Source organism: Sipha flava, unplaced genomic scaffold (assembly GCF_003268045.1).
Source record: "Sipha flava isolate LNK unplaced genomic scaffold, YSA_version1 1_pilon_pilon, whole genome shotgun sequence".
Classification (NCBI taxonomy): domain Eukaryota; kingdom Metazoa; phylum Arthropoda; class Insecta; order Hemiptera; family Aphididae; genus Sipha; species Sipha flava.
The window spans coordinates 1417773-1428873 of NW_020272783.1; the positions used below are offsets into that span (position 1 = coordinate 1417773).

General features: G+C 22.8%; 1 protein-coding gene across 1 annotated transcript; it reads right to left on the minus strand.

The window, feature by feature from the left end:
* Positions 1-8268: 8268 nt before the first annotated feature.
* LOC112682062 (out at first protein) lies at positions 8269-11071 on the minus strand. Its single transcript, XM_025552524.1, has 5 exons — positions 10803-11071; positions 9795-9908; positions 9573-9707; positions 9079-9262; positions 8269-8577 (listed from the first exon to the last, which is right to left on the minus strand). The coding sequence occupies exons 1-5, from the start codon at positions 10890-10892 to the stop codon at positions 8291-8293; spliced, it is 810 nt and encodes a 269-aa protein (XP_025408309.1). The 5' UTR covers positions 10893-11071; the 3' UTR covers positions 8269-8290.
* Positions 11072-11101: the final 30 nt, after the last annotated feature.

Here is an 11101-nt window from a genome sequence, read left to right on the forward strand (position 1 = left end):
TTTTTCTCCAGTAAACACGATACCGATTTTAACTGTCGGTCAAATTATTATATTGATTTCTGAGTGAAACTTATAATATAAATAAACCATTCAACAGTATAGGTAATACATATAATCATGTTATTATAAAATTTATATATAGTAAATTTGAAAGTATGCCAAATGACCTAAAACTAAACACAATGATGATCTGATTAATGATATTGCAATGACACAAATTAAAGGGTTTGTAAACAAACTATCTTCTAAAAAAAGTTCACACCTCAAATGGGTACATATGCATGCAATTTAGAAATTTGAATTTAAATTATATCTATGATTCTATAATAATTAAATAGTTTATAATACAATAATATGTTTATACAAAATATTGTTCAATACATAATAATTATATATTTTAATATATTAAATAATATATTTTAATATAAATATTAATTAAAAAAAAATCATTATTTAATATCTACCTACTTGTACTGGATAAAAAAATACGAACTAGACAACACATTTTTTTATTTAATTTCGTATAAAATTAATTTTAGTTAATTAACTCTAGTATTAAATTCAATATAATTTTATATAAATATATAAAACCTACCAATTTTTTTTTTACATAATAGCAATTTTATAATTACATTTACATTTTGCCACATTATATTTATATATTAGTGACAGTGTTTCGTGTTTTACAGATGGGAGACAAAGAATGATAATTATAATAAAATCATTTATAAAATAAATATTTTAACCATTTTACTATACATTAGAATATTATAAATAGGATTTTACATGTTTCAATATTTAAATTAAAAATATATATATATTATTATTTATATTTATTGTATATTTTTAGAAAGATTAAATACCTACCTACTTCTATTCTTTCTTTATTTATTAAAAATCAAAATATGTGTACTTATGTTTGTATAATGCTTAGATCGAAATAATTATTTAAAGGTAAAAACTTAATTCATAAATATATATTGCGTTTCAAATTTTTATTTTAGTATTACAGTATAAATAAGATTAATGGTTTTGAAAAATTACCACAGTTAAAACTCGTCACCTTTAGTTTTAAATAGATAATTTTAGCTAATGTCTTAATAATGAATCAAAATGGGTAAGTTAAACTTCCTTTAATTTTTAATTATATTTGTACTCCTATAATCCATAGGTAAAACCTGTAGCACATATCGATACGACGATATTATTAATCATATTGATTTTTTTTTATAATCAGTACTTAAAAAAAGTTATTGTCTAACATATTTTTGTTCTTTGTGTTCCAAATTAAAAACAGATTTAGAAGTAATTTGCTCTATAATACACTTAAAATTTTAAACTAATTAATGAAGTATTTCTCGTGAATTTTTCCCCCTTTTTTTAAGGCTCTTTTATAATATTGAGTAGGTACTTTAATTGATAGACTTAATCCCTCCACTGTTTATAGGTATTTTCCTCAAAAAAAAAAAAAAAAAATTAAAATTTCTTTTTGCTCCACAAATAAATATAATTTTCTTCCAAATATTTTTTTTCAATGGTCATTTATCTACGGACTATAATTTTGAAAATAAAACTATGAATGATACTAGTTGCTAGTGGTGGGTCGTTACTGCTGTAAAATTATGGTACAAATATTTTGATTTGCAACTCGCGCTTTCTTGGTATGCAGGCTGCTGAGTTTATTATATTATTATATTAGCTTTGACATTTCTATCGGTATTGGCTTATTCAATATAAAATAATAATAAATTTTTCACACTTAACTCTATTATATCAAACAAAATCAACTAAGTAAAAATCAAACTAAATTATACTCGTATAAAATGTTATACATTTTATGTATATTACGTTAGAACCGATAAAATACTAATACATTATATATAAGTATATATATATACTTATATATAATAAGTATACATATATATATACTATATATATATATATACATATATATATTTATACATATATAAGTATAGTATAAGATAAAAATTATCATTATTTTACTGTAGTTTATTGCTATATTTCTAATATTATCGGTTTCAGTTGATCTTATAAATATACTTTTATGATCATATAAAATATGGAATATGGGTAGGTAGGTATGTTAATATGGGTATATATGTTACATCCATTGAAATAATTTTATTCTAAATTTTATTAAAATTATATGAAAATTAAATACAAGTGGGTACTCATGTGCATTTATAAATTATTAGTTCAAAAATAGTAAGTATTTTATTTAAAAATTAAATTGATAGTAGAGAAGTATATTTATATTATGGTGATCGGTAAGTGAAGGAAAATTTAAAGGGGGCCTCCTTTAAGTCCAGATTGATAAAAAATACTCGGAGTTATCCATAAGAGATAATTGATATAAATATATTATTTTTAAACTATTTTTCCTTATGAAATACTAATAAATTTAATTCAATAAAATTAACTTAAATTTATATTCAAGCGCTATTATACAGGCTACATTTTCAGTTATTCTAATTTCCAATTAACTATAATTGTAATTTACTATGGTTATTGCCATTATATCGATGCATTGCTCGTATATTATTTGGATGATTGAAAGGCATAGGCAAGGTTGGGGGCATAGCCTCCCCCAATATTGGGGGACTTTTAATATTATTAAAAGTCCCCCAAAATTATTGAATATTTTTCAAAGTATAGAATACTTATTTCGCAGTCTTACGATTATTATCAGACCACATCAGGCGACTGTTGTCGTCGCAATGACAAAAATAAAAATTTTCGATAGTTTGATTGATAAATTTATAAATAAAAATAGGTTTACTGTATTTAAGTAATACAATATATATTGTATTATTAGTTAATAAATATTTAATTAAATTAATTATAAATTATTGATTTTCAAAGTGCATATTATGTAAGTAGTAGAACATACCTATTTAGAAGATTTTTAGTTAGTCATTTAGTAGTTAATGCGTACTGTAGGTAATATCATAATTTAGGGGTTATGGGGATAAAGTTACAACAGAGCCTGATTTACCAAATATATGGTCTAAAACAAAATAAAAAATTGGGTCTATGAATTACAATGTAAATAAAGAATAAATATACACAAATATAATATAAATATCAAAATTATACTTTATTCTTTAAGCACTTGTTAATAAATAAAATTAAAAAATTATAAAATACAATTATTTATAATAAATGATTGAAAATTTCTTTTTTCTGGTCTGTATTTGGAAAATACATCTATAATTTCATCAAAATCAATACTTGCCGTGACATCGCTTTCTATTAAAAGTATTCCTAAGGCATCCAATTTTTCTTGACTCATTGATGACCTTAATCTATTTTTTATTCTTTTCAGAAATGAAAATGATCTTTCACTTGAACAAATAGTTATTGGTATTGTTAAAAATATAAGCAAACATGTTTCTACATTTGGAAACGTATGTGCTATTTGCATATTTCTTATAAACTTTAATTGATCGGTTAGCATTATTGTTGTGCTATTAGGTTAGGTTATGTTAGGTTAGGTTATTATTGTTGGTAGATGAAATTGAACTTCTGTTTTATATTCTTTTACTAGTTGGCAATCAATTAATTTTAATTCTACAGAACAATTGTAATAATTAGATATTGCATTTCTATGAGTAGTTGAATTCTCATGTTCAATAAGCCGTTATGTAATGTGATGCCAATCACTATAGCCTTCCTTGCAAAGTAAATGTTTTGAAGTTTTTACATATAATTTACAAAAATAACAGAATATGCTGAAACTCGAAGGAGAATATATTAACCAAGTTCTTGGAACTGAGATACCATTCTTTTTTGTTATATAAAAATTATGTTTTTTTAATTTACGAGAAACGCCTCTTATCGATTTCTTGGACTCGTCTATAGCTTGAATATTTTGATTTGGAGGATGAAGTGTGAAGTATTCCCGAAAATTGTCCGTAACGGATGAGGGCCATAAAGCAATATCGTTAATGAAATTTTCAAATTTGATTTGTTTTATATCGTTAATAATAGTATTTAAATTATTATCAATTGGATTTTGATCATGTGTTTCAAGTTCATTTTCAAATAAACTTACCATATATTGAGTAGTAGATTCTTCATTAGTCGTTAGTTCATTTAATTTAACCTGGTTAATAAGATTTTCTGAATTTAAATTTTGTGAATTGACTAAAAAATAAAAAAATATGTATACAAATTAAACATTTATACTTGAGTAATGAGTATTATTTAAAAATATACAATAATAGTTGTTATATTATTTCGTTTTTTCTTCTCGGACAATAATATATTTTATTATAAATTAGGTTGTACTACTTACTTTTTGAATTATCAGTAATAAGTGATGTAGATGTTTCTGTATTCATTTTAACAACATATTTATTTAAATTTCCACGTAACTTTTTAATTTCTTCTTTTTTTTCTTTTAATTTTCTTTTAGCGGAGCCATTTAGATATTTTTTTTGTAACATTTTATATAAAATAAAATAATTATTTATGTTATTTGTTGGAATCGTAAATCGTAATTGTACATTTGTATTATTAGTATCGATATTTAACAAGTGAAAAGTGACAAATAATTTTGTGGACCACCACCAATTACGAGTAATGTACTCGTAATCGTAATATGTACAATGTTATTGGCGTTATCGTGCATGGCAATAATGCGAGCTGTGTAATTATTATTATTTTTGCATAAAACAAAATATGTTGTTACTATAGTAATAAACTATAATTATCATATTACGGGAAAAAGTTGTATTATTATTCAGTTATTATTATTCATAATACCATACGAATATTTCTAAGCTTATAGCTTATAGCTTAAAGTACATAATCAATAATAATATATCTTAATCTTATATAATATTATAATGAAATGAACAAATATTATTTTTATTATTCTCCCCCTATCATCTTTCTTATTACTAAATTAATTATATCTGTTAGTTTCTTAATTCTTGCACTATTGTATATTAAACTACCATTGTATTTTTGTTTTATGTATATATTGTATTATATCATTTGCCTTGTTATTATGTTTTAGACAAAAACAATAAAAAAAATAATAAAAAAATAAAAAAAATTTTTTATTTCAACAAAATAATATATTAAATAGTTAGTCATTGATGGACCCCTTGGCCACGTAGGCCCAGGACAAATGTCTATAATGTCCATGCGTAAATACGGCCCTGGTTACAATAGCTCGTTATATAAAGCAAAATTTGAGCCCTTCTAAAATTCAATCAAATCTCCACTTATATTGAGGACCTCCCGAATTGATTTGCCCTAGACCCTAAAAATCCTTAGGACGGCTTTGTACAATATGTACATTCGTTTCGCAAAAGACCGCGGATAATCGAGAATATACTACATAGCCTATACAGTATAGTATATATAGTCATGAGATAATTTCACAATTTTTCTTCTCGACTTGATTTCAAAACTGATTAAGGCATATTCATACTCTTCCTCGAAAATTTAAAAATCTTCCTCATCATATATCCTTTTTTTCATTTTCACTTCTAACTACAAATTATAATAAGAACTCCAAATTTAAAATAACAGCTAGACGAGGAATTTTAAACCCCCTAATTTAAAATTACATTGAAAGGTAATTTGTACTTTTTATAGTATCTACGTATAAGAATATATTTATATATATAGATACGTTTTTTTTTTTTTTAACTTATGGGCATTAGAGCCTGTCATCCGCCTACCATGTTAATCATCAAGGGCATGGTAAGTGGGAGCACATGGCCAGATTTATATTTATAGGGAATAGGGTCTAGTTAATTTAGCCCAGTGATTCTTATCCTTTTTTCATTCATGTCACCTTTAGCCACTAGAATTAAACACCGCGTCACCCTAACATCAAAATAATAAATAATCTTAACTGTGTATTTTAGAATAATTCTTGAAATAACAAAAATAATAAAAACAGAAGAATAATAACAGAAGAAAACAGTAGAACATCTACAATTTATTGAGGTGCATTGTTCAATAAACATTGATATTATAAAGTTTATACTTAAAATTAAAAAAAAAAAAAAGAGAAAATTTTTTAAAGATTTTTATACTTGTTATTTATTTTATTTGTATATAATAATACTACATATCTAACGACTGTAAAATAACTAACGACCCCGGTTAAATCGATAAAAAAATCGATAATACATCGATTTTGCGTTAATAACAATACTGCACGTATTCATTGGATCTAAATAATATAAAGATGTAAACTTAAAGGTATGCTATTTACATGACTGTTGTGGTAATAATATGGTTTTATTAAAATTAATTTTTTTCTAATTTTTTTCCTTTTCCTGTGGAGATTTCGTGTCACCCCTACACTGTGTCCATGTCACCCCGGTTGAGAACCATTGATTTAGCCTATAGTGCAGCACTCGTTATTGTGGTCACCAAAAGAATTTAATAGCCTTTTACCACAGTTATCGGTATTTACTTGTTGGATGGTTGGGAAATCGATAATCTGATAGCTGTTATTATAATAAGACTTATAGGTTTGTTTTATTAAATTTTTTTTAATAAATAAATAATAGTAAAATCATTTTTCTGTAGTTTTAAAATTATCAATATCAAATCCATTTTTCCAACAATACAGGTTTATAGTGTTATAATTTACATGCTAGTTGTATTTTCATAAAATCAAATATTAGTAATTATCGCAGTAATTAGCATCTTTGTAGCTTAAACATGAAATTTTTTTTTTTAATGATAAATTATAATTGAATGATGATAATTTTATTGAACTATTTACAAAAAAAAAAAAAAAATAAAATACTATGCATTATAGATGTTACTATATAAATTATAAGTAAACCATTTTATTTTAAATTATAACAGTTAATTATTATATAATTATAATGACAAATAATATAGGTTTTGCAAATCACATTTCACAAAAGATAAAAAAACAAAAATCCAAAAATAATCATGCAATCTCAGTTTTAAAGAATAAATTCTAATATTGTATAGAATATTTAAATAATTATTATTTATAATATCTAAATATTACAATGGAGGTAGTAGAGATTTGCAAGTAGTTAACCGATAAGTTTTTAGCAAGGTCATTAGGGATGATGTAAGGTGTTAATAAAAAAAGTCAAATTTAACTTAAATTAAAAAAAATTTGATTATAATTAACATTGATTAATTGTAAATGTATTATTTATTATTTTTAGTATAAAATAAATAAATTATCAATAACAGGGAAAAAGATGGAAAAATGAAACACAAAACATAATTTTTCTAATGAAGTTTTTCCTAATGACTTTCAAATCAGAAATTAAGTGGAATCAAAGAGATGTAGTAAGCTAAGGCTAGGCGTATTTTATAATCAGCATTTAATTAATCAATATTTAACAATCAAAAATAAATTATTACGCATATTAATAAATTCGCCAAGGTCCAGCTAAATTTAATAATCAAAATAATATTTTGATTATTTAATAGATTAAAATAGTATATGTATAAAATAGATAATATATTAAATTCGCATATACGCAGGAAAACCAGGGCAAAGGTGAAAACAATAAGTAGTTTCACGTCTTTACATAATAATGCTAAATAGAGGGCAAAATAAAGTAATATTAGAATTAGGCCACTTTTACGTCATTGGAACCTGTATAAATACGGGTTGAGCATTTAGCATTATTCAGATGTAGATAGGTAGTTAGACTGATCATTTCCCCTGTTAAATAAATTATTACTCGTCATGGACATTGTAACAGCCACATTGCTGTGAGTAATAATTCTCTACCCAGTTTTTAACTGTTATTAATATTTTGTATTTATTCTAAGTGTTAAATCAATAAACCAGTAATTTTTTCTAAGTATTTAATTAAGATTGTTCAATTATTAATATTACCTATCTCTCTCAACACGTCTCAAGATTACGTACAACGTGCTACGTCGTTAAATAATTAATGTGTTACCGATCGTAGTGTCCTGCACAACGATCACTACAGAAATAATAATTTTATATCCAGTTTATTCGTTTGTTTTTCTTTATTTGATAGGTTGGTCAAAAAAACTGGTTCATATTGATTTCAATTACTTTTAAAACAAATTTAATAATGACAGTAAATGCTATTAGGTAGCTCACAAGAACAATTACTCGGAGACTAATATTTTGAACTTTCTTTTTTACATTTTTATACATACCTTACTTTACACTAAAATGATATGTATTGAACACAAAATTAATTTATATTTAATAAAAACAATTACAAATTAAAAAAAAAAACATTTAAAGATAGTATGATATTTATTATTCAATTGACAAACAAAGTTGTTTGTGTTTAACACTGTACATAAAATTCATAGATTTAGCACAAGTTTGTATGCCACATCGATAACTTTCAACTACTGTTGATTTTTTACCTATATGATCTTTACAGAATTTCAGAGCACAAGGATACCATGGAATGCTTACTTCCATTGTACATAAACATTGTGACCAGACTTTTCCTGTATCTCGACATAACTTCAAATTGGATTTTGATGCTTTGTAATTAATATATTCAACAGTTTGTAACAAATTTCCTAAGTACATACCTGCAATTATAATATCAGAATTACTAATTTTCACACTCAACTAATTATATTTAGGTAAATTGCACTAAATAAACTTCTAACTACTACATTTTATTTTTATTGACCAATAAGTTTAAAATGCATTCAATATGATTTATTAATAATATTAATTATAATTTATTGCTGCATAAATGTACATTATGCATTGCTTATTTAATATTTCTTATAATTTTACTATAAAATGTATAAAAAACTAAAATGTTTTAATTTACATTAGCATTAATAAATAATGATTTGTTTTTAGTTAAAATATAATTGTATTTTACAAAACTAAATATACATATAGTAAGAACAAAACTTTAACTTAAATATGCGTGGTTTTTTTTAAAAAATTAATATTTAAAAATTATCGAAAAAGTTTAAAAAAAAATAATAATAAAATATAAATTAAGAAGCATTTAACACCCTAAATCCTTCTATTTTACAGCATAAATAAACTTATGAACTAATGATTAAAAATACCTGGTACTAAAGCCCATTTGTCAATATCAATTTTACTAGTAAAAGTGGTATCTGAAGCTTCAGAACATAATGAGCCAACATGTTGAGAAATATAAGAGCTATCTTTTAATTTAATTTTCATATCTATAGTAACATTAAAGGCACCTTTATTCTCTTCAGCAACTCGAATTGTACCAGGATTTTTCTGAAATAATAATCATGTAAATAAAATAAATTTATAAAATTGATAAAATATACATATAATATATATAATGCAATATAAATATATTAATCATATAAACTTAGAATAATAATTCATGATTACAAAATTTATAAATAAAATAATAATTAATTCCATTTAATGGAATCACAACAATAAAGTATTTATTAATTTTAAGTTTGAAGAGGTTGGGTAATAATATTTACAATATAACTCAAAAACATTCATAAAATGAAATTTTAAATTATTTAAGGACTGATTCCTAGGTACATCTTAAAATTATTTATAATATTACTTGTCTAAGTTTTGCCATTGCATCTGGTGAAATAAATTCATTTGCATGTATATGATTCACAAAACAAAGGATTTGATAAGGTTTTTGACCACGCTCTTCTTCTCCAAGCAATAATACTTGTACTATTTGTACTTCCTATTGAAATTTATTGATAAATAATTAAAATTTAATCTAAATTAAATTCTAAGCAAAAAAATTATATATATATATAATTATAAGTACCTTTGTGAAATCAATATGTTGTGTAATTAATGTTGAATCAAGAAGTTGTAATTCCACTGTAATGGTATCATCTGTTATATTTGCATTTATTATTTCTTTTATAATACCTCCATTCTAAAATAGAAAAATGTATCTAGTAATAAATACATAGTTTATAAATAGAAGTAATATTTAAAGTTTTTAGGAATATTTGAGGCATACTTATTAAATCAGTATGGTTATTATTATTTAACTTGATATATACTCACTAAATATATCAAATTATTTGAATAAATAATATTTATTGTTGATTATGAATACAAAAAGAATGTTTAATCAATAAAAATAACATTTTTATATTTTAATAAATTTATAAATCTTATTCAAAATTAATATATTTTATTTCTACGAATAAAATATTTTATATGTTTTGTAGAACAATAGTTTTTAATTTATCCATATGAGTTAATTCAGTTTAAACATTATTTTAAAATTTTAACTGTGTATAGGTTTATGTGGCTTTATAGAATTTGAATTTTAATTAATTTTAATGAAAATTAATGTGGATTAATAAAATAGTATGTAATATAAAAATATTTATATCCATAGAAAAGATACTTTTTTGCAATTTGAAGTCAGACATATATCATCATATTTAAAAAATATTCATATATGTATTTTATAAAAGTGATTTAATGATTTCTAGTAGAAATAATTAAATCAATATATTATATTTCAAAACAACTTTGTTACAGATAGTATTTATTATAAATATTTATGGTATTCTCAAAAATATTGGGGAATTTCAAAAAAATGATTTTGGTCTTATATAATAGTTAAAATAACCAAAATTAAAGAAATATTATTTTTGCTGTAGTGTATAAACAAAGGCAAATTAAAAATAAATAAATAAATAAATAAAGAAATATGGCATAGGTAGTACTATTTGATTTTTATCCAGTACAATTATGCATTATTTTTTTTCAAAAATTTAAAATCTATTTTAATCTTATAACAAAACAAATTTACCTGATTCTTTACATTAACAACTAGGCAAGAAATATTATAATTAAAGAAAAAAATAAAAATAATAATACACGACTTAATTTTTGAAGTCATGTTAATTTTAACACATAAACTACATTTTTGTGAAGATTATTAAAAAATAAAAACTATAATGATTCAATTGGAAATGTCGAAAAATATGATAAATTTAAGCATCATAAAATTATGGCAATATCATATAACTTATTTAATGATTATGTTAACTACATAATAATTATAATTAATAACTACAATACTTTACAAATATATTTGAATTTAAAATT

What these genes read in the sequence shown, in the direction of transcription:
- LOC112682062 (XM_025552524.1), bottom strand. Translation starts at nt 10,892, where the DNA reads ATGACTTCAAAAATTAAGTCGTGTATTATTATTTTTATTTTTTTCTTT. An exon ending in TTGTTAATGTAAAGAATCAG is followed by an intron (nt 9,909 to 10,802) that starts GTAAATTTGTTT and finishes TTTCTATTTTAG; the next exon opens with AATGGAGGTATTATAAAAGA. An exon ending in CAATGGCAAAACTTAGACAA is followed by an intron (nt 9,263 to 9,572) that starts GTAATATTATAA and finishes TTATTATTTCAG; the next exon opens with AAAAATCCTGGTACAATTCG.